Source organism: Erithacus rubecula (assembly GCF_903797595.1).
Source record: "Erithacus rubecula genome assembly, chromosome: 18".
Lineage (NCBI taxonomy): Eukaryota > Metazoa > Chordata > Aves > Passeriformes > Muscicapidae > Erithacus > Erithacus rubecula.
Window position 1 is genome coordinate 2599706 of NC_136670.1, and position 24006 is coordinate 2623711.

Here is a 24006-nt window from a genome sequence, read left to right on the forward strand (position 1 = left end):
GCCTGTCCCCAACACCCCCAATCCTCAGTCACCTGGGACCTGCTGCCACCCCCAACCTCTTCTCCCAGTCCCTGTGGGTGCTGCTCCACCAGAAACATCAATTTGAGTGTTTTTCCCCCAGTCCCTGGCTGCAGCCAGTAAAATGTGTGCCTGCAGGGCAGTGGGTGCAGCTCCACCCTGGGCACCCTCAGACACTGTGCTGGGTGGGTCTGACACAGTGTCACCCCTGGCCCCAGGGGGTCACAACAGGAGGGGTCTCTGGCTTTTAGGGTGCTTGTTTTGCTCCAGCAGAAGCTGCCTGGGTTTGGGGTGCCAGGGGGTGACCTGATGCCAGGAGGAACCTGCAGAGATGGGATCAGGGTGGGAGGAACAGCAGCTGCTGCTGCCAGCCCAGCTGGGCAGGCTCAGGCCCCAGAGCACAAATGCCCCTCCCAGGGATGGATGGCAGAGCCTGTCCCTGCTCCCATCCTGCCAGCAGCCAGCTGTTTACCTGATGATCAGTACCTGCTGCTCTCCCTGGCCAAAGCCAGGGGCTGCTGTGATCCTGGGGCAGCAGAAGTGGCTCAGCCCCGTGCAGGGCACATTCCTGCCCCTGGGAGTGACAACCAAGGGACTCAGGGATGTGCTGGAGCCACAGCAGCACCGTGGGCCATCAGGAGTGGACCAGCCAGGGTGGGTCAGAGAGGGGCACTGGGCAGCCAGAGAGGCAGAGCTGTTGCAGGCACAGGTTTGGGGTTCTGAGCTGCCTCCCCAGCCCCCTGTGGGGTTTAACCCCTGTTCTGGGTTTCTTCCCCACTGGATTAAAGCCTGCAGCAGCCTGGAGACCAAAATCCTCAGATGAAGCTGAGGTGTGGGCAGGGGCATCCCTGGGGGGACAGGGCTGGCAGTGGCAGCCAGCTGTGACAGCTGTGACCCTGCAGGCTGCTCACATAAAAAAAGATCATTTAAAAATGCTCAGAAAACAACACATTGAACTATAAACTCAAATAAATCACTGAGGATAGGGCTGAACTGCAGCTCTGCCTGCTCTTGCTCCCAGGCTTTGCCCACAGCATTACCACCACAGGGGAGGAAATTTTTGTCCCTAGATGTCCCCTGGCCAAGGCCAAGGTGTGGCAGCATTTCCCAAAAATCCCAACAGCTGCCTGAGCACTGCTGAAAACCTCTGCCCCTTCCCAGAGAGAAGGGGGAGCTGGAGGATGAATATAGTCTTTTTATTGACTACTTTTGAGTAGAACAAACTAAATACATCTGTAACAGTTTGGGTTCCTTTATACAGGACATTAAATAAGTTATGCACAGGAATGAAGTAACAAATTTCTATTACAGAATTAAATGTCAAAAAAAAAAAAAAATAGAAACCTCAACCCAATGTCTTCCCACACCCCAAGTTCACATTTATCATTCCATCTTTAAAAAAAACCCAACAAAAAAGAAAGAAGCAATCATTCTAATCATGACTGTTAGTATTTCATTCATTTACACTGGGGTTAATTTTAATACAGGGCCATCAGTGTTGCATGAGAATTATGGAAGACAATCTATTTACAAGCAATTCCTCCCAGCCCTGCCCTGCTCTCCCTTCCCACCCCACATAGGCTGGGGCTGCAGGTGAGGAGGGGACCTCACAACCACGTGGGATTGACCTGAGGCTGTTCCAAAGGTGTCCCTGTCCCCCTAGGGCAGGAAATCCCTTCCTGACTGCCCTGCAGTGAACAGCCCTAGGAGGGGCTGCTGCAGGTCAGGGTGGCTCCAGTGCCACCCCCACTGGAGCTGCCCCAATGCCTGTGCTGGGCTCCAGCACCCACTCCTGGGGACACAGGGGAGACACCCCCAGGGCCACTGGAGCTCTCCTCAACACCAGGAGACCTCGTGGCTTTTTAATAAAATCTTGCAGGCAATTTTTAGAGCTCAGCAGCTCTATCCCACAGCAGCAGCTTCCCAAGCAGCTTTCCCAAGAGGCAGGGCTGGAGCAGTCCCCTGCTCACCCCAGAGCACTGTGAGGACTCATCACAGCTCCATTATTCACCTCCAATTGAAAAAGTGATCCCAAAGAACCTGGCAATTACCCACCTCATTGGGCTCCAGCCCAGCAGGGGCACACACACTGACAGGGAAGCCCAGCTCTGCTGCACAGATGGATTTCCAGAGCCTCTGTGTGTGGCTGTGGGAGTTGGGAGCAGCTCCTGGAGGGCACATGCCCTCCCTCCCACAGGCAGTGCCACTGCCAGCCTGTGACAGCCCTGGGACAGCCCTGCTGCAGGGCTGTGCTGTCACAGCCCCTCCAATCCCCCCCTGCTCACCACAGCAGGGACTCTGCCATGGACAGATCTGCCCAGGCTGGCCCCATCCCCACAGGACCTTGCTCTGAACCCTGCTGTTGGGACACCATCCCTGGGCATCTCAGGATGCAGCACTGCAGGAACCCCCTGGAGCTGGGGATAAGAATTGCCACAGGACACCCAGTCCTGCCTTTCTTTTACTGGTTTGGCTGATGAGTGTTGAGAGTACAGGCTGTAAACAACCCCTCACACCAGTGAGGATCCCTGGGCTCAAAAACAACAGCAGGAACTCCCAAACCAGCAGCTTCCAGGCAGTGAAAAACCAAAACAACGGCCCCCAGGTGGAAAGGGCACCTGCACCCAGCCCAGATCTGCTCTGCACGTGTTCCCCCAGCACAAACCCCCAACTGTCTGCCTCACCACAGACAGGGATGAAATCCAGCCATCCAGCAGTGCCTCCTGCCACTGCCACTTGCTTTAGAGCAAACAAATCCTCTCCTCCCCATCTGCAACCCTCAGCTGTCAGCCTGGAGGCAGAAGTGGGCTCAGCTTTTGCCGTTGCACAGAGGATGAGATGCTCCTGCTGAGAAACTGCCTCTGGTCTGTTCACAGCAACAACTGGCCCACAGGGCCACCTGAGGCACAGCTGTCTGGGAGCAGGGAAAACACACTGGATAGCTTGGAGGAAAGGTGGCAGGAGGAGGCAGTGGTGGCTCTGACACCTTGGGAAGCCAGCCTGAGCATGCCACAAGGACAGGGCTCCCTGCTTGGGCACCACACTCTCAGCATTTCCAGCATGTGCCAGTTGCTCTCCCCACAGTCCAGGTTCCCCAAGCAGGGGCCCAGTGTCCCCCAGGTCCTGATGCTGCTCTGGTCAGAGGAGCAGAGAGATGCTGCAGGCTCAGAGCCACAAAGGAAAAGGCAGGATGAGAGGGCAAAGCCGGAGAGTCAGCGCTCCGAGGGGATGTGTCAAATATGTCAAGTGGTAACAGTTGCTGCAGGGGGAGGTTTTCAGCTAAAAAAGCCCCAGGGCACTGATCCAGTGGGGTGCAGCAAGCCCCCCTAGAGTCCGTTGGTGTCGATGGCTGTCACGGACGCCGGCGTGGAGGAGCGCGAGGTGGTGGCCGAGCCCTTCTCCAGGGCTGGGCTGGGGATGCCATCGAGGCTCTTTGCTGCTGCTGCCACCCTGCCCGTGGGCAGGGCCAGGGGCTTGCTCTGGCCGTGCAGGCCTTGCCCACAGATGCGGTGGTGCCTCTCCCAGTCCTTGTGCTGGCAGAAGGAGCCGCAGTACCGGGCGATGTTGCAGCCGCTGCACGTCTCGCTGGCCTTGCGGCCGCAGTTCCAGCAGCTCTGCAACACCAAAGACACTGTGCTTGAAAGGGGTTTAGTTTCCCTAACAGCTACAGGATGCTGCTGAGTCAGCTCTGGAGGGGACTGTTCATCCCCTCTGGTCCACATTTGGGAATATTAAAATGAGCAATCCATTATATCCTGCTAGTTCCCAGCTCTTTGCCAATGGTTCCAACCCCCACTGCTCTTTGCCCACGGCTGCTGTCACACTGCTCCAGGCACATCCTCTCCCCTAGACCCACCCAAATGCAGAGAGCAAACAGCAGGCATGGACTGAAAAACACGCTGCAGATGCTGCTCTTGGGCCTTTTTATTTCCTGTTTGAAGCAGCTCTATTTTGGTCTCGCTCCCAGCCAAGCGCTCTCCGCAGGGATCGCGGCGCGCTGCACAGACACCATTTGCTCCTCACCCTGCCTCGCTGCACAAGAGGTTGGAGAAGGCCAATTTGGAAAAGCAAATGCTCATCTGAAAGCCTCCCAGCCAGGTGGAAGCACTGCCAAAGCCCGAGCTTCAATCTGGAAGTGGAGCAAAGCCCCTCTGGCCGCGGGGAGAGGTGTCAGCTGGTGGCTCCCGGCGCACCACTGCTTCCCTCGGAGCGGTCACAGCTGCTCCAGAGAGGGGAGGAACGGCAGAGCAGCTTCCTGCAGCTGCACCAGGGCACAGCAAACAGCCTGGGGAGGGCAGGCTCAGCTGTGGGAATGCAGCCTCTGGCAGAGCTGGCCTTTGTGGGGACAGCGCTGCTGTGACCACCATCCAGGAGCTGGGGCTGCGTGGTGGTGGGAGATGCTGGGCTGGACCAGGCAGCCCTCTTGTGGGGAAGAGCTGGGAGATTCCCACTCCCACTGATGATTTATAGGCTGGCAGTGAAGCACCTGGCTGCTTCACTTTGGAGTGAGCTGCTCCAGAGCCTGTGTGTCCCCAAGGGTCCTCCACCTTCCAGGAGAAGTAGGACTTATGACCAAAAAGCCCCTACCAAAGGCTGTGGTAGTTCTTGGAAAACTGGGTCACTGCTTCGCAGCTGTTTACACTTCAAGTGTTTTTCAGCTGTGTTGCAAAGGTTACAAGATGTGCCAGAACACAGGACAGCTTTTACACAAGGGCTCTAGGGCTTGCACAGGGGTGCTCAGCAGTTCCCGAGGTCCCAGACTGCTCCTCAGCACAGCTGCAGGAGGAGGACACTCCTCTGCTATTTCCCTATGGAGAAATCACTACTTGCCTCATTCCTTCCATGTTTTCCTGAGCAGTTCCACCCACTCCCACCATGTGTCTGATGCGTTCAACCCTCAGCAATTTCACTGGGAATTGCAGTATGGACATAATTCTCTACAATGACACCTAATAATTTCATGGTTCTGGCTATGGACTATTCCTGAGCCTCAGCTGAGCTGAAATCCACTGGAAGGAGACGATGGTGTTGCTGCCCCCACAACCCAGCAGACATGAACAGCATAGTCCCATCAGATTTCTGCTCAGCAGACATAAATCCTGTGCTCTTCTATGTATAGAGAAATTAAAATATGAAGCAAAGCCCGCATGGATGAGATGTGGTAGTGCAGGAATGACCCATGTGATCCCCAAAGCTCTACCAAGTGAACTTCCTGTTAAGCAACAGGGAAGGTAATTGATAATTGAAGAATAGACTTTCTCTGAGGCACCCATTCAGCACATGTCACTGGCTATGACAAACTAAGAGCCATCCCTTCTTTTCCAAAGTGCAAGTGTGGTACGGACCACCAGGAATGTGCAAGAGCTTTTCCTGCAGCCCAGCTTCTGCCCTGCCCTATTTTCAAGCCCAGAAACAGCAATTTCTTTTTTGCAAAGATCAAGTACCCCACCATAATTTCTGAGCTAAAGTGCTGCATGCACCAGCATTCTTTTTTCTTTGCTTCTACACCTCTTTGAATCCCACAAAATCCCTGGTCGTTACACTGAGTACAGCTCAGGGTGCCCAGTGGTTGCACACATGTGTCCACAGACATTGTTCAGCAAAACCTAAAAAAGATTTTTGATTATATTGGTTTAGTTACTGATTGGGAAGAGACTTCTAAAAAGAAAAGGTGTTGAAGTTTGGCTGGAGTTTGGAGCACCCTAGTGGAAGGTGAGATGGACTGAGACGATCTCTGAGGTCTCTTCCAACCCAACCCCATTGTGTGATCTACAATTCTGTGAAAATCTGGGGGACCTGCAGGCTTGCTCTGGGACCGTGCAGCCTTGGGAAGGCCCTCCCAGGCCGGCTCACCTCGGTGGACTCCTCCTGCTCGTTGATGACGAGGAAGGCGTCCTCGGTGGCCTGGCGCTTGGCGTCGGCGATGGTCTGCTCCATGCGCGCGCGCTCCGACGCGATCATCTCAAACGCCTTCTGCTCCGCCTCGGCCACCGCCTTCTGCACCTCCGACATGGCCTGCCGCTTCACCTCGTTCACAGCTTCTTCTGGAAGGACAGGGCAGCTCAGCACCCACCCTGGCAGCCAGGGCAGCCTCCCAGAGCAGCACGTTCCAGCAGCGTGCTCCCGGAGCGGCGAGGCCATGGCGCCACAGAGGAGCAGAGCCCTTTGGAAATCCAGGGTGGGGATGTTGGCAGCCAGATGTGCACATCCAGGGGTGTTCCTGCAGCTGGGCTCCTGCTGCTCCTGCACAGCACATCTGCACATCTGTGCTCACCCCGGGCAGGATCCTGCCGGGGTCACCGCAAACACTCACCGGCTTTTTTCCAGATCTCCTCCGTGACGTAGCCGGGTCCTGACCTGCTGCTGAACTCCCGCAGGGAATCTGCTGAGTAAGGGACACAGGGAAAGGTTGGCACAGCCTCGCCCCACCCATGCTGCTCATGTGCCCAGTGGTGCCTCAGGACACCACGGGGCAGGGAAGGATTGACCAGCTCAAACTCAAAGCAGAGGATTCCTATGGTTAAAGCCATTCCTCAAACACTCAGATGATAAATTACAGCATTTAATTAGCACCTTGCATAATTTATGACACTGTATAACCTATCTCCTGGTACTCTAAAACAACAGGAAATGCTTATAAATGTATGTTATCCAACTTCTGCACTGTCCAGAGGCTGTGAGCATCAATCTGCAGACCAGCAGTTTACATTAAACACAGCACTTCCCAATCCCAGGGCAATTCAAAGGTTTGAACTAATGGACAAACTGTCCTCCAAGACACCTGGAGATGCTGCTTGATGCTTAACTGCACCTTCTCACAAGAGCAACAGAGCTTGAAAATTATCCATAGGTCCCACAAGAGAAGAAAGCAACAACGTTCCAAATTTACATAAAAAAATTTAAATTATATCATCTTTAACAACACAGGGCTGGAAGTGTATTAGTCATGACATACTTAAATATAGAAGGGCTAAAAGCTAGCTGTGCCCCCCAGGCTGTCACACACACCCACTGCTCCTCAGGCTTTGTGGCAACTGGAGCCAGGGGGACTTGGATTCCTTGCAGGAAAATTCACTCTATATTTTGTATACAAACAAGTAGAATATGCATCAAATTGACATTTATTCTTGCCAGAAGAAATCCATTTTTGTTACTGAATAATCTGAGGGTTTTTTTTCCCCAGAACTTGATTTGCAGTGGGTTTGTTTGGATGGAAATCAGAATTACATTGAAATAAATCAACATTTTAGATTTGTTTTTTCTATAGAGTCAAACCTCTGCATACTGGAGGGTAAAACTAGTCAGCTTTGATAAAGTTGACTCATGATACAAAAATAGAATTAGTAACACAGGTAGCTATTACACTTTAAAAAGCCTTTGATATTTTTAGAATAAATAGACCTTGACATTTAAAATCCTTCAGGCAAGAGGGACTGGAAGGGAAGAGTGGTGGAGACTAACACCTCTTCCCTTTTAACCCTGAGGTTTATCAGCTGTGGACCAACTTTGGACAAAAGCAGTGACAAGGGGCGAGCAAAGCTGCCTTTAGATGTTGTCAGAATCTGCTTCTTGTTTTGCCTCTTCTCCTTGAGAAAACCACTTCAGCAGTGCTTAACCAAGCTTATCCCAGGGCTGGCATGGTTGGGTTGGGCTGATGTGGCCACAAATGTGTATTCTATCACCAACTATTGAAGTTGGGTGGGGTAGTGATTTCCTCATCTCTGTGGCACATAGACCCTGATCTCCTGGCACATATCCTCTGCTAATGGGCCACCTTTAAACCAGCTGGGACAATCATCTTTATCTTTGCACAGCCCATCCTCCCTCCAGGAGATATCATCTGCTGCTGGCCCATTGAGTCCCAGTGCATGACTGATAAAATTCCATCATCCCACTGGGAGATGCTCCAGCCAGGGCAGGAGCCAAGCCTTTCCTACCCAGAGAAAAACTGAGATTTTGGACACCAAGGTACCTTCTTTCCACTGGATTCCAGAGGAAAGCCAGACCTTTCCACATCATCCCTGGAGCTTCAGAGGAAACTGCACCTTCTCCAGGAGCACTGCTCCAGCTGAACCACATCTGCCACTGCAGGAGGATGCAGCCACCATTGAATGGGACTGCTGCCACCACCCTGACTGACTGACGGGTGTCAGCTTGGATTCTGACTCTGGCAGTGTTTTGGGATTGTTCTTTGTAATACTGTATTTCTATTTTAATTTTCCTAGTAAAGAACTGTTATTCCTAATTCCCATATCTTTTCCTGAGAGCCCCTTAATTTCAAAATTATAATAATTTGGAGGGAGGGGGTTTACATTGTCCATTTCAAAGAGAAGCTCCTGCCTCTATTGGCAGACAGCTCCCCTCCACCCCAGGGCCCATCCCTGCTCACCGCTGCCCGCCGAGTCGGCGCTGGCGGGGCTGTGCTGGCGGCTCAGCAGCTCAGCGCCCGCCTTGCGCGGCTCGGCCGTCTCGGAGCAGCGCCGCTTCCAGTAGTTGAGCTCCTCCCTGTCGGCCTCCTGGCAGCGCCGCAGCACTGCCATGGAGCGCCGTGTCTTCTCCACCATCTCCATGATGCAGTTCAGGGCCTGCCGAGAGAAGGGCTCCCAGTCACCCAGGGTTTCCTCCCAGGCAGGTGAGACAAAAGCAAGGTGGTGTCACAGGATTTGGGACGGTGCCATGGTCAAGGATACAGTACTAGGTAGATCAATGCCTCCTGACCGTGCTCCTGAAAGTGGAGATGAAAACCCCACCATTTTCCTACAGTTATTGGTGTCAGTGCTCCACAGTCACAGGCTCACTCCAAATATTCAGCTACAGGGCCTCTGCTCCACCCCAACCCCATCCCCTTCTAAAAACCCATTAGCTTTAGACCATGAGGTCTCTCTGCATTTATGATCAAAGCTGAATTTTAATCCCATCTCTTTGAGGGAAACAGCAGTGAAGTGCCTGGAGGAGTTGCCTTGCTCAGAAGGAAAAAGCTCAGCAGAAAATCTGCCAGAAGCGCCAGGTCTTGTTGTTGGTGCCTTTTTTGGTCCATAAAAGGCTGGTATCTCAGGGGAAAAGAAAAGTCTTAAAATACAATAATGATAGGTTTACTTACTTTTTAAGCCCATATCCTGACTGCACTTAACATCTGTGCACTTGTGCTGGCCAGGGCTGGGCAGAAAAGATCCCAGTGGGGATAAGGCTGGGTTTGGTTGCTCAGCCAGCCATGGCAGCACCTGGCCATGCCCTGGACAAGAAGCTCCCCAGGTCCAGACACTTCATCCACACTGATTTTAATTTCCACTGACCATAGGCAAAGGAAACCTGCCAGGAAAGTGCTACAGCTCCTCTCAGCCCTCCCCACCATCCACCTGCTTGTTCCTCCACCAGCCACCAGAAGAGCCTGGATATGGTATCAACAAGAAAATCCCCAAGTGGAGCAGCTGGAACACTGGGTTGCTGCTTCCCACAGAGCTTCCCACAGCCCCTGGCATTCCTTACGTGATCGAGATGCTTCCACTCATCCGCCCACTCCCGCTCTGTCAGGCGGTGATCCACCAGCTCGTCCTGGTAGCCCCCATTCAATCCTGCAACAAGCCAAGCCACACAGGGATTAGATGGGCCAGTGCAAAGAGAAGTGGCCCCAAAGCAAGAATAAAGAGCTCTACTTCCAGCTCCACATAGCTGGGATTTTAAAACACGTCTCCAGGTGGCAGCTCTACAGGGGTAATTCCATGCTGGTGCTTTTTTATCCCTGTCTGCTCCACTGTCTGAGAAGTGCTACAATCCACTTGTGGCTCCAGTTCTGACCTGCTTGTGGAGCTGGTTCTCCTGTTATAAACTGACAGCAGCTCAGAGCCTGTGATTCAGGCTGTTGTGTTGGAAACACATCGTGCACCTCCCACACATCCCTTGGAGAAACAGGGCAGGGGGTCAATCTCTGCTCTCCTGCTTTGGAGATCCTGGAAAAGTTAATTTCTATTTCCCTGTCCTCTATTCCTGCCTGCTGCTATGGCTACACTCAACTCACACATCAAGTCCTCCCTCCTCATCCTCAGTGACTCCAGCCTTCATAGAGGGAAATACAAACTCTTTCTGTTTGTAACTTGCCATGGGGAATTGTTTCCTCTGAACTCCCTGCAAAGACTCAGCTGTGAGGACATGCCCAGCATCACACATCTTTGGGTTCGAGTGGCCAAGCAGAGACCAACACCAAAGCTCAGTAAGGAGCCCTCCAGACTCTCACCAAGCCCACTGTGCCTGTCCCGGATCTCTCTGTGCTCCAACATCTTGCTGGGGTCCCTGTAGAGGTGGGAGGTGGCAATATCTTCCAAGGTGTAGTGCTGGAGGGGTGGTGGGGTGGGGTGGAACTGCCCACTGGGGTTCATCAGGGGGATGGTGAGGGCAGGGCTGTGCCGGGGCGCAGGGCTGATGGTGCAAACCCTCTTGGCAGGAGGCTCTGTCGGCAGTGGCTCTCTCTCAAAGCTGCTGTCTTCCCTCCTGCAATCACACCAGCAGAGACAGGCATTCCTTAGCATCCCATAAATGCACTCAGAAAGATGCAGATTCAGAATCAGCACGGTTTGGGGCAGCAATGATTTTACCATGGGGTAAATGCACAGAGCTCAAATAAATGTGCTCAATTTGTGAGGTGATGCACAAAGTGACCCCATCAAAGAAAAGGGTTCAGGATGCCTGAGTGTTGTGATTCATCTCTCTGAGCATGACCAAATTAAAATTTCACAGTTGTTATAAATTTGAGGCATGCTCCACATAATTGCATAACAACTTTTATCTTGGAATAAAACGTGGTGAAAATGAAGCACATCCTTCCCAGCCCTGCCAATGCCTCTGTTCTTTGCCTTGGGGGTGGGAAACTGCTCAGCTCTCTGGCTCAGGCTTTTCAGTGCTACCCAAAAGTCCCTCTGGGACAGAACCTGCCTGAAAGAGGAACACAACCTGAATTCACAGTGCAGTAGGAGCAGTCATTGGAGTCTTAGAACAGCCAGAATACTTGTTGGGAGCGATAAGATTTTGGATGCTGCTTAAAGCTTTGTCAGCAGCAAAGATAAAACAAAAGTCACAACTTCAACAGCTGAGCAGAGTGACAAAAGCTGTTTTTCACCTGTCTGGACTGTGCCTCTTGCCATTGCCATTGACCTCGATGAGCAGCTCGGAGGAGTCAGCGGGGGACGTGGTGCTGGTGTTGAGCAGGATGTGCTCGTGCTGTGCCAGGTACTGGGAGGGCGTTTGCTTGGCAGCGCGGGCACAGTGCAGCAGCTCCCGCTGCAGCAGGGGCAGGTTGGCCTGCAAAGCAAGCACAGGGCTGCATTACAGCAGGGCAGGGGCTTCCAGCTGCTCCAAATGGTTTGGTCTTCATTAATATCTCAGAGCAGTAACACCTGTGGTCCATGACCCCCATCAGGACCCTCCAGCTCCTGGTGTCTGTACTGTCAGATTTACTTGTATTTTCCCAGGAGTCTGATGTTGGTGGACACAAAATCCAAGTGTTACAGGAAGCACTGTGTGCTTCCAGCATCTAGTTACCCAGAGATGTTGTGGAATCCCTATCCCTGGAAGTGCTCAAGGCCAGGTTGGACAGGGCTTGGAGCAACCTGGTCTAGTGGAAGGTGTCCCTGCCCATGGCATGGGGCTGGAATGAGACTAGTTTTAAGGTCCCTTCCAACCCAAACCATTCTGCAGTTCTGTGATTTAACCATCCCAGGCAGACTCTGTGTGCCAGCACTTCAAACATTCTAGATCTGAACACTTGCAAATAAGATTATAAGCTCAGAAGCTGCCACATGGAGCTTGGTTTGCCTCCTTTATCTCCAGCACACAAGCAGACATATGTGGCACACGGCACGTCAGCCAGTCCCACACGGCCAGCACTACGCTCTGTGCAGTCTGACTTGGACTCCAGAATTGCTGTGGTGCTTGCAAGGAGAGCTTTCCCAGCAATGTCACACTGCCAAGAGGCACAAGCAGGCATACAGAGTGTCAGCAAGCCCCAGCAGCTCCCTGTCACCTTCAGGAAGGGGATCACAAACGGCCGCAGGGGGAAGTTGGTGGCCTCTTGCAGCTTGCAGTGAAATTCCTCGATTGTCACCGTCGAGTTCTGAGAAAAGAAATCAAAAAATGAAATGGCAATTTTTTCTTATTTTTAGACATGTGGGAAATGGCTCCAAATGAACAGAACTGGGAGGGAGACAGCATCTGCTGCACCAGGACTGGCAGTGTTTGCATTGGATCCTGCTGGATGCAGCCAGCAAGGCTCAGGCCAGCAGAGCAGGAATGCTGCACTGGGACAGTGGTGGAAACTGCCTGGCTCAGCACCCTCCCAGCTCCAGGGTGGGAAGCAGAGGCTGATTCCAGGGCAGCAGGACCCAGCTGGCATCTATGCATGCTGGGGCAGGCTGTGGAGACTCAGACTTTGATCCCAGCTGCTCAGAACTGCACGCTTTCCTCCCCTTCCTCCTTTTCAGTTCTCCTGATCTAACCTATCCATGGAGTCTCATCAGCCTTCTGCTCACTGTGGTCCTCTCCTGGTCCAGCTGTGCCTCCCCTGGGGCTGCTCAGGCTGGGGAATCCCTGGGACAGCAGCATTTGATAATCTGCACATACAACACTCACCCCTGCAGCAAGAAGCACAGTCTGGGGTTAGAACAACAGCCAAAGGGACCTGGACAGCTTCTCCTTCCCTCCCCAAAAGGGTAGGCTAAGGTACCATCCTACATCCATGGAATTAAATATGCTATCTAAATGCAGCAGCAGCATTTTATATCCAGTGCTTAAGCCCTGGGAGTGACCCTGAGGACATGGACAGGTTTGCTGCCAACCTTGAAAGCAGAAATGCTCCAGGCTGCTGCAGTCTAGCTCCCTGCAGTGCCTGCTGAGCCTCAAAAGAAAATGTGCCTAAAAACAGATCAGTGCAGGTGCCCCACTGGGTGCCCCACGGGACCACAGCTGCCCAGGGCTCCAGGGCCTCAGTCCTTGCTCACAGCATGGTTTGGGTTGGAAGCATCCTTAAAGGCCATCTCATTCCACCCCTGCCATGGGCAGGGACTGCTTCCACTGTCCCAGGCTGCTCCAAGACTTGTCCAGCCTGGCCTTGGGCACTGCCAGGGATCCAGGGGCAGCCACAGCTGCTCTGGGCACCCTGTGCCAGGGCCTCAGCACCCTCACAGGGAAGAATTTATTCCTAATATGCAATCCAAACCTCCTCTTTTTCAGTTTAAAGCCATTGCCTCTTGTCCTGTCACTCCATGTCTTTATAAAGCACATGGAATATCATGTCTAATGCACTGGACAGCATTTCTCCCTGTTATCCTGTAGAAATGCAAACACTGGATACAATTCTGCAGCAAGACCTGTTCATTTTGGTATGAAGGGTGTTCTCATGGCAGGGGTAAGGAATGAGATGATCTTTAAGATCCCAAATCAAACCATTCTGTGATTCCACGATTCACAGAAAAGTTTTGTCCAATTCCTTCCAGGTTTCCTTCAGTTTAGCTGCACACAAGCTCATGCCTAAGCCACTGGACCAATAGCTGTTTGAAACACAGCAAAGGCAAGAAAAAAGAAGTAATTGAGTTTCTCAAGAAGCACAAACATAGGAGTCTTGCTCAGCAAAGATGCAAACAGACAGCACTGAGTGCCAGGATCTGGGAACAGCCAGGCAGGCTGGGATGGAGCAGGACTTACCACGAGTGCCAGAACGAGGGTGCGGACCTTCTCCCCGATCTCGGGTGAGATGTCATTCCCAAACTGCTGCAGGGTGGTGAGGAAACGCTTCAGCTTGCTGAGCTGCCGGGCCCCACACGTGGCTGGGAGCTGCTGGTTGGTCAGGGAGGAGGAGGAGGATGAGGAAGGGCCGTTGCTGAACCTCTGGGGTGGGGATGGGGCCCCGTTCAGTGTTGGTGGGGAATGGTTTATTCCGTTGGGCACTGCAAAGGGGACACAGAAGCCATGCTGAGCACAACATGGGCACATCCCTGTGCTCTGCTGCTGGACTGCATCCATCCTCCAGCCAGGAGGCTGCTGCTGCTGCTGCTGAGGGGCAGCTCAGGTGGTTCCACCTCCCCTGAGGAGGGCTGGCAGAGCCTGCCATCCCTCCCTGGGGATTTACAGGGAGTTTTGCAAACACAGTTGTTTTTCCCAACCTGCTCCCATCTGCAGCTTTGCCTCCTGTAACTGGTGAGCATGTCGAAACAGTCTGAAGGGCTGGAAGGCTGGGAACTCAGCAAGGGATTAGGATAAATTGTTGACATCCCCACACTGTGGTTGTGCAATGTTGAGCCCTGTCTGATGAGCAGCTGTGCACTGGGGCCCCAGCTCAATATAAACCCAGAATTTCAGAGTGAAAAGCACATCACTGGAAATAGAGTCATAGCTGATCCACTGGGTTTATCCTTAAAAACCCAGCCCTGAATCCTTTATGGATTTAAGTGCTGACAAGGGAGCCACAAGGTATAAAACCCATTTTAAGTGATGGTGTTCAGAGAAGCCCTGAAACCACCTGGCAGAGCCTCCCACCTTACCTGTGGGAGGAGCAGAAACTTGCAAGAAAAGATGCCAACATTTCTGCTGCAGCTTCAGGAGGATCATACCAAATCCTGATGAAGCCGGTGAGGGGCTTTTCAGAGAAAACAGGAGGTGCTTGAACAGTTAAACCACTCTGGGGCATACCAGGGTCAGAGGCTGGAAAGGCTCCACACACCTGGACCTTCGTGGTGAGCACAGGAGGGAAACTTAACCAGAGTCAGTTAAGATGCAAGGAAAGATAAGGCTACAGAGACCATCAAAGGGGGTTCCTGCTAACCAAGGGGTGACAGCCCTCACAGACAGATGATGAGATGAAGGTGAAGGCCAGCACTGAGAGGATGGAGGTACATAGACAGTGCAAGCTCATGCCTTTTGTTATGTAGCAAAGCAACCTGAAAAACTCCTGTTCACACTTCCACAGCAGCAAAGCAACAGGGACATCAGGATGTACCCACAGGTACAGCTCCCCAGAGTACACCAGAGCAGTGTGAAAGGCAAGGCCTTTCTGTAATTACTCACAAAGGCCTTTATTTCACTATAAAAGGGTTATAAATAGGGTGAAGCTGCCAAGAGAAGCTCCTCTCAAACAAGGGCTGTGCAGCTCCGTGCTCTCTGGCAGCCACAGCTGAGGCACTTTCCCCCTTCTCTATTTCACTTCCTCTTATTCTTTCAGATGAAAGTCTGGGCTCTATTTATACCTCAGGAGAAAGAGGGGCTGAGAGACACCCCTGGGGCTGTGGGGACCCTCGGGAGAGGCTGCCAAGGGGGCAGCAGAGGTGGTGGTGGCCGGGGGCTGCCGTTAGATCCAGCCCTGTAACCGTGCTCTGTGTGTTTGGGCTCACCCCTCCTGACCCCCTGCAACAGCACCACCACAGGGCAGCTGCACTTATCTGATCCTGCACAGCCCCAGGACCTGCCCCACACACAGCCCCAGGACCTGCCCCACACACAGCCCCAGGACCTGCCCCACACACAGCCAGGCTGCCACCTCCACTTCCAGGGGAGAGCACAGGCAAGGCAGTATACCCAGACCAGTGGGACTGCTAATGATGATAACATTCCTGGGAACAAAGTTCTCATCTAAGGCTACTCTTAAATTATGCCTTAGGTTCTACACAGTGAAAGGTTTTGCTGCTTCTCCAACCCTGTGTTGGCATGGCTTTGCTCCAAAGCTCCACCTCACCTGCCCAAGCTGTGGGCTTTGACAGGGCAGGTCCCACCCCCACTGAGTGACCAAGACCCTCTGGTGCAACTGAGAAATGAAAGAGCAAGGAGGAACTTCACCACAGGTCTGATCTCTCATCTATCTTGGAAAGAGGCAATTAAGTCATCTGCAATCAGCAGATTCAGGCTTCTTGGCCCTTAACAGCGTGCCAAGCATCCTCATTGGAAAAATTAATTTCTGTCACTTTGCTAATGGTCTTTTTCTGCCTGAGCAAAAGGAGAGCCATTAAAAACGCCTGAGCACATAAAGATGGGGACAATGTGTCTGGCGGGATAACCCGGTGATTAGTGCTGCTGCCAGCACCGTGCAGCACATCACAGAGTGTCCTCCAGGAGGCTGGGCTGGAAATCTCCAAATCCCACTGCCAGCATGGAACTCTGAGATAGCCCAGACACTGTCATGGGCAGCACAGCAATGAGAAGCAGCTAGGGAACACCCTGTGCAGGGAAAAGGGGTGAGGAGAGCATGGAAAATATGTACATGCCATGTGTGGGGGTCAGATAACTCCATGCCTAACAAAGTAAAGCAGCTTTGGTCTGAACAATGTTTTCAAAAAGACATTAAATGGCTTAAATGTTGGCTAAAGAAGGAAAAAAAAAAGACCTTTTCTAGTCTGTAAGAAAAGGCTGGAGGTCCTTTCCATCCATGGAGTCACCTTTGAGCAACACTCAGCTAGAAGTGGGTGCAAGGCTGTGCTACAGCTGGGCAGGATCAGGACTGACTGTGGCTTAATAGGAAAGATTATAAAGAGAAGATGGAGAAAAGAGAATCTGGATGGACAGCAAGGAATTTTCAAGGCTGGGAAATTAAAAAAAAAGAAAAACTTTCTAATCTCAGCTGCAGGAATGCTGCCTGCAAAGTGAGATACAGCAGAGTGAGAATTAACTCCTCCAAAAGATAAAGAGGAAAGCTCAGCTCTTGGCTTGCTTGAAGCTGGCCTGATAAAAGATTCAATTTCTTAAGGAGTTTATGGTGAAAATGAAGGCTGCACCTGCGAAGGGAAGGACTGGAGGCAGCAGCACGGGGAGCAGGGCAGGAGCAGGAGAGGCAGCGGGGGTTACACACCCTGTTCCATGTGCTGCATGCACCATGGGGAGCAGGGCAGGAGCAGGAGAGGCAGCGGGGGTTACACACCCTGTTCCATGTGCTGCATGCACTAGAGACCTGCAGGACAGCCCCGCTCCCACCCCCTGCCAGGCAGCCCCAGCGCCGTGCCTGGCTGCTGGCTGGGACAGCCCCGTGAGCTCCAGGAGCAGAGCCTCCCCCGGCTCCAGCAGGGCCGGGCTCTTACGTGCGGCCGGAGTGAAGGACACGGGCCGGGGGCCGGCGGTGACGGGCGGCAGCGGCGGCATGTTGGGAGGAGAGGACCTGGACTGGATCTTCACTTCCACGGGCGATCCGGGCATCACTGGCACCCTCTTCTCACCAGCAACTGTACCAAGGGAAGGTGGCAGGGCTTAGTGACAGTCACCAACACGCATTTCCCCCTGGCATGGCAGGAGCGGTTGCAGGGTGAAGATAAGAGCCGGGGGAAGTCACGCCAGGCTCCCACGCCGCTCTGCAAGCCCTGAGCTGGCACAGGCACCCGGGCTCAGGCTCACCATGCTGTCTGTGCTCACCATCCCAGCCCCTGACTCCATCTCCTCACCCCTCTGCCCAAAGTGCTCCTGACAGTTTGCTTTGCCCCTATTTAAGATCTCTGATACTCCCCAGATGTGCCCACACTCACCTTGAGCCCTCCAGAGGAATCCCAACCTCTGTGAAACATGCAACAAGTACTCTGAACCTGGGCTGTGCCAGAAGTGACTGGAATGGGCCTGGGGCTGTAGAGGTGAGCTGATACCAGCTACTCACAGCCCCACTCCTGTGTGCAGTCTCTAGTGTCTCATCTATCACCAGCTCAAACTGCAGCTTCCTTTCCAGCCTTGAGGTATGTCCCAGCTCAGGGGAGCAGTGTGACCACACTCCCAGCTCCAGTGGCTGGCATCAGATTCACAGACAAGAAGGAAGAAACATCCTAATGCAACAGGGGGATACTTTTTTTTTTTTTGTTTGTTTGTTTTGAGAGGGGTGTTTTGAGGTATTTTTGGCTTTTAGAATGCAGACACCTCTGGAGACAAAGCCTAAAGATCTCCAAAGCACAGCTCCCGTGGGAGCCAGTCCCATTCCAGGGATACTCTGTATTGCACTGCCAGCATCTCCAGTGTCCATGACCCCAAAGAAAACACCCCTCTGAGATGATGGTTCCCACTCTCTGCTCCTTCAAGCTGCCTCTTCCCTTGCTCAATTAACTCACTAATGAGATGTGAGCAGCTTGTCCCACCCAGAAACACGGCCAGGTCCCCAGCACATCCAGCTGCACTCCAGCTCAGGCTGTGACAGAGCTCAAGTTCCACCTCTCCAGTGATGCAATCTGGCCTTGGGACCATTACCATTTAACTTCTTATCCACAGTTCTTACCAGTATCTGTCAGCTGCAAGAAACTCAGCTTTTGAGCCAGGGCAAAGCAATTAAATGCTGCATTCCCATAGAGCACTGAATAGGTTGCAAAATTCTGCACTGAAATACAACCCAAACCTGCTACTTCTGGACTCCCAACAACAAAAACGCTGCTGTCAAGAGCAGAGAAAACACAAACTGGCACCTGAGCCCTTGTGTTGCTGCCTGGGATCTGCTCTGTCAGCCCCAGCACCTGCTCTGCCACCGAGCTGCCTCATTTATTTTCCTTATGGCAAGTCATGGGGAATGCCAGCAAGGTAACAAATGAACTTGGTTATTGCAAGCATTTCTTTTTGCTGTTTGCAGGAAGGGGAAGCAGGGATGATCTGAAAATCCATGTTTTCCTGCCCTGTCAGTACAGGTGCAATAACTTGGGTTGGAATTGCTACAAAACCCACGTCCTAGAACATTTGTGTCTTCATTTATCTAAGTCTGCTTTCAAGAAAAGGAAAAACCTCTAGGCTTTGCTTTCATGAAATGGGGAGATATTGAAACCATGGGAAACTACTATTAATTTTAATATATAATAACTACATTAATCCCATATTGCAAACTACTGTACATGTGGTCCAGCTTCCACACAATTGAACCCTGATGTGCAGACTCTCCCTGTCATTCCCATATATCATATAATATCATGAATATGATATTCAGATGAATAACCATGCTTTGATGTAGGAACATGACATTATTTATACATGTCAGCACCTATTCCAGCAGGTGAGTTTATCAGCAAGAGCAGGGAAAACCCCTTGACTTTCTTTCCTCTCCAAATAAATGCAGCAGAACAGTGAGATTTTGTACAAAGTTAGGGGTATTTCTACCACAAAAAGTCTGAGTTGCCTCATCCAGGTAAGGAAGGGAAACACTGCTAAATGACCCAAATTCTTCTATCAAAACAGCATTAATTGTGCCTCTCCAGCACTCTGTGTCAGCTGCTCAGTGACCATCCAGGGACCCACTGTCACCCATCTGCCTCCTCTTCTTCCCAGGTGTACATGGCCAACCTGATATTGCCATACTCTGGAGAGTATGAAATCATTGCATTTTCTCCTGTTCCTCCCTAAAAGGTTCCTCCTAGGGCACATTAAGAAAGCAGAACTTATTTGCTGAATTTACAAGGAGGGAGATAAATTTCACATAGAATTTATAACCCCAAAATAAAACCAGCTACTGTGTGAGACACCAAAACTGAAGCCCACAAGAAGCCAACACCTTCCTTTCCAAGCCCACTCCAACAGACAAGAAGAAAACAGGATTGTTAAATTTAAAAGCTTCCTGCTAATGACCTGGGGCATCTATAAATGCAGATAAAAACCATCTTTCTGAAGCTCGTCATTTTTAGCCTAAACATGTCCATTTAATGAGAATCATCTGAGCAAACTAGGCTGTGACCAAGGGCTTGACTCAGCCTTGAGCTGACCTGGGGCTAAAACTGAGCCAGTGAGCTGCTCCCTGAAGGAAGGCTCCCTTCCTGGACTCATTCTTTCACTTCCACCACTTGGAAATATTTACTGGCTCACAAGAGCAGCTTTTCAGCACTGCCTCCACATGCACAGGGAGGATGCAGAGATGCTCCTGAAAACATGTGCAAGTCACTCAGCTGTGTCACTCACCTAGAGAGTCAAATGCCATCACAGATTTTGGATGACACTCTAATAATAATAATTGTTGTCAATGACTGAATGCTCCAAGCACCAGAGCAAGATATCTCCCCAAACTGGAACCAAAAACTCTTCCTTCCAAACCTTACCTGGATTAGAAATACAAATGCTGTTGTTACTTTCCAAGCAGGAAGGAGGCCAGATACATTTGTGGCACAACACTTTGGCTGCTAAGCTGCAAAATGTCCAAACTTTGCAGTGACAGGTGCTCAGCTCTGCTCCAGGACCTGCCCAGGGTGACCAGGACACCTGGGTGGGAGAGCTGCCTCCCTGGCCTCAGACACACTGGGATTTCCCATGGGAGGGTGACTCAGAGAAAATGAAACCCAATGAGATGCTGTCTGAGCCTTGGCTGCATGCAGGAATTCCATCTCCTCCCAGCAGTGGTGGGCTGTGCAGTGCAGATTTCACAGACCTCAGCTCGTGCTGCTGGCTGGGCACAGACCAGCCTGTGCTCCTGCCCTAGATATTTGTGTGTCCCATTTAGGGAGCCCAGGTGTGCAAGAGAGCCCCAGAGCTGTGACTGCACCTGGAGCCCTCCCTGGGTTCATCTGGCTGTTGGTGTGCACCAGATTTCCTTCACTGCTCCAGTTCCCATCCTGGCGTAACAAATTAAAGAGGAACATATGTCAGCATGAAGTGCAGCTGATGACTTTCCTTTCTGGAGAGGAGGAAGAGCAAAGTGAGACAACAGGACAAGACTAGATAAAATCTGGGGTGTCAATAGATCCTCAGAGAAGTGCCACTCCTGCAGTCCCATTTCAGAGGGGGCAGGTTCAACTCCAACTCCAGACAGATCTCATCCTATCCATTTTCTTTAAAGAAGACTTCCACCTATGGTGTTTAGTACAAAGAGTGTTGCTGTGATGGGTAACCTCAGCATTTACTTGCACTATAAACTGTATAAATAAGCTGCTTTATTAATCTCTTCGTGCATGTGGGCCTGAGAAAAGGGAAAAGGGAGAAGAAAAAAAAACAGCAACAAGTTAGGGAGTATCTCAAGTAGCCCGGAATTGAAATTAATCCTTAAATTCCTTTGGCAATTAGAGAATAAACTAAGTGATGAAAAGTAAGTAAAAACAGTGCATGAGAAGAACTGGATGATACTTCCCCCAAAAAACAAGATAAAGAACTGGAGGAGAGTGACAGTGAGGCAGACAGACACAAATGGTCTCCTCCTCATCCTCTTCCCAAAGTTTAAAATATAATTCAAGGCAGTATCAAGAGGTAATCCACTCTGTTCATGAGAAAGCTTTGATCTAAATTTCCTGGCAATGCCATGGATTTGCTGAGACCAAGGCAAGAGAGAGGAAGAGCCACTGCAACAGAGCAGAAAATGGGGATGCTTTAAATGAACTTACACTGCAGTGTCTGCATGGGCACAACTGAATCCAGTCACCTCCCTGAGTGATATCTTCAAGCCATTCCTGATGCACAGGTAGGATTCTCCCTGATTCCATGGCATGAGAGTTAAGGAGGAAGGAGAAACCTGCCTGCCCCAGGAGTGATTTTGGAGCCCTCATTTGTAAATAAACTGCAAAGAGCCTGAACTGTATCTCACCAACTCATGTGCCAGACTTGAGCTCTCCAGCTTTCTGCAGAAGTCAAACCATGAAATATCTTGGAAAAAATAAGAGAAAACCACATGAAACATGAGACAGCCCTGCCACACCAGCAGCTATGCCCAGGTAAGGGTTTGCTTATCCCCTTGGCAGGACACAGAACAGCCTCCAAATCAGACCTTGTCAACAAAGCTTTTAGCACTAAGTGGTTACATTGAAAATATGTAAATTTACAAAGGTATTTTTTGAGTAAAAGGCTGTGTACAAGGGTTTGCCCAGTGGTTCAGCCTCAAGGAGGGAAAGCAAGTAATGATTTCAGACTGAAAGGTTTAATCAAAGCAGATGTTTTCAACTTTCATCTGGAACAGGCAGAACATGTTCATAACCTAAAAAGCCTCTCCTCACCCCAAAAAGTTAAAAGCCCCAAATTCACACCTGCCTCTTGAGAGCAAGGGACTGCAAAACTGTCCCAGTAACAACAGCCAAGGTTGGCTCCAGCAGGAGAAATTCTCTGATCACCCACGTCATTCATCCACTGAGCTTATTCCAGAGCCAGTGGACAGACACCCCAAAAGTGATCCACCCATCCATCCATCCACTCATCCATCCCAAAACATCCCTCAAAGCAAGGCAGATCAGCCATCCTCCAGCCACATCTCTTTCCACTGGCCCTGAGACCTCAGGTGAGCACTGGGGCTAGAGGTCCAGTGAATTGTATCAATCTATGAATTTTATTAATCTATTGTTATATGAACTATGAATTATAGATCATTTACAAGTCAGCAAAATGACCCCCTCCTACAAGGCCTTGGAACTTTTTTCCCCACTATTTACACAGATCAGACCCCTGGCTTTTAGACAAAGTAGTGCCAAAGCTGGTTAAACTGATAGAGAGGCCACTGAAAAGAGGGAACTGAAGAGGGACAGACCTTTAACAGCCCCCTCTGACCCAAACTGTTCTATAATTCTGCAGCTAGCTCCATGTCTCTTGCTGGGGGGAGCCAGGGAAATGCCCAAGCCCAGCCCTGATGTCCCCAGAGAGGAGGAGTGCTGCAGTTGGCTCCTCACAGGGTCCCTGTTGATGTCTGCATGCAGACGAGAGGCAGCATCAGTGTAACCTGACCTGATAATGTAAATAGGGTGAAACGAAATATGGTTCGCCACCTCCCCAGCTTTGGCGAATGTTTATTTTGAATAACATGCTTATCTGCTCCAACTGCTCACCATCTGTTTTCAGTCTCCACCAAGCTAATATTTTTCACATTTAGGAACTGAGAAATGGGAAGAATTACATTTAAATTTTATTAACATCTTTCCTCCGCTCCAAGGTTGCCTTTCCCTCCCCTTGATGGCTCTAAGCCATCTGTAGAGCACCTTTGCAGCTCTCCAAGGCATGCAGATGAGAAGTGATCTACATGCAAAGCAAGAGCATCATTACTCAGGCTTCCAGAAGATGCCATTTACCACTTCTCCACCACAATTCCCTCCCTCACCTGCTTCCAGACAGCTTCCCCCAAGCTCAAACTCAAATCACATCGTCAAGGGAAAAGTAATGTTTTATCTTTCTGCAGCATTGCTGCATCAAAAAGCAATGGAGGGGGAAGACTGAAGATAAGCATCAGGAACAAGGCAGCCAATACAGCAGCTTTCATAAAAAAGGATGGTTGGGTCTGTCCCTGTTTGGAGGAGAGTGAGACACTGGAAGGTCTGCAGTCAGTATGACTTCTCTCTACAAATACTGACATTTATTTGCTTGTGGGGTGGTTTCTGGAGGTCTCTCTTTGCTCAAGTCAACAAAAGGTGATTTACAACCAGCACTGGGAGACAGGAGTGTGTGGCATAACCAGGTCACCAGCAAGGGCTGGTCACACGAGGTCTCTCCCTCCCCCTGGCCAGGATACTACTCCAGCACCAGTGGCATGGGTAGCTCATGTCACTGTACAGATATTGCCTCCACTCCATGTGATCAGCTTATTTTTACCCTGTTTAGCTCTGTTTTATGGCACATCCCAGCTCCTGAGCTGTAAGATGCTGTGGGAGTGGAGAGGGCTCAGCACCTCTCAGGAGAGCCTTGCATCACACAGGAGGGAGCTGCTGAGCCTGGGATAGGCATTTTATAAATCAAAAATAAACGCGTGTATCTCCATTGCCATCTAGTCCTCTCCCACACACAGCTGTTTCACTTTAAATCTCAATTCAATGTGAAACTCAGATAGAAGAACTTGAAAGAGCAAAGTATGTTATCGTTCACAAGCAGTCCAGAAAGCAGTTAATAAGGGAAATAAGATTAATAATTTATTCCTGAAGGCAGACTGCAGATCTTTATCCGTCTTGCCCTTCAGTGATTTTTATAAAATCCTATTAATGTGCCTGGCTCTAGGAACTCAGCAGTAGCACAGGTTGGATTTCAGAGCAGCTCCCAGCCAGACAAGGTGGCTGCAGCTCCAGCTCTGCCTGTGCCATGGCCATGCCAGAGGCAGCAGCACCAACCTGCCTGCACGGCACTCCT

At 51.0% G+C, this 24006-nt stretch overlaps 1 protein-coding gene across 7 annotated transcripts in view; it reads right to left on the bottom strand.

The window, feature by feature from the left end:
- Positions 1 to 1193: 1193 nt before the first annotated feature.
- CBFA2T2 (CBFA2/RUNX1 partner transcriptional co-repressor 2) overlaps positions 1194 to 24006 on the bottom strand; it is a 264258-nt gene continuing 241445 nt past the window's right edge. For 6 of the 7 annotated variants that reach the window (XM_079322011.1, XM_079322006.1, XM_079322007.1 and 3 more), the window contains 10 exons: positions 17064 to 17204; positions 13708 to 13949; positions 12032 to 12121; positions 11129 to 11310; positions 10250 to 10503; positions 9505 to 9590; positions 8408 to 8603; positions 6332 to 6400; positions 5872 to 6062; positions 1194 to 3632 (listed from right to left, as the gene is read on the bottom strand). In XM_079322011.1, coding sequence (XP_079178137.1) covers positions 3345 to 3632; positions 5872 to 6062; positions 6332 to 6400; positions 8408 to 8603; positions 9505 to 9590; positions 10250 to 10503; positions 11129 to 11310; positions 12032 to 12121; positions 13708 to 13949; positions 17064 to 17178 — 1713 coding nt within the window. In that variant the 5' untranslated portion in view covers positions 17179 to 17204 and the 3' untranslated portion in view covers positions 1194 to 3344. Of the gene's footprint in view, positions 3633 to 5871; positions 6063 to 6331; positions 6401 to 8407; positions 8604 to 9504; positions 9591 to 10249; positions 10504 to 11128; positions 11311 to 12031; positions 12122 to 13707; positions 13950 to 17063; positions 17205 to 24006 lie in introns of those variants that run through there. The other variant, XM_079322005.1, reaches the window with a different exon arrangement.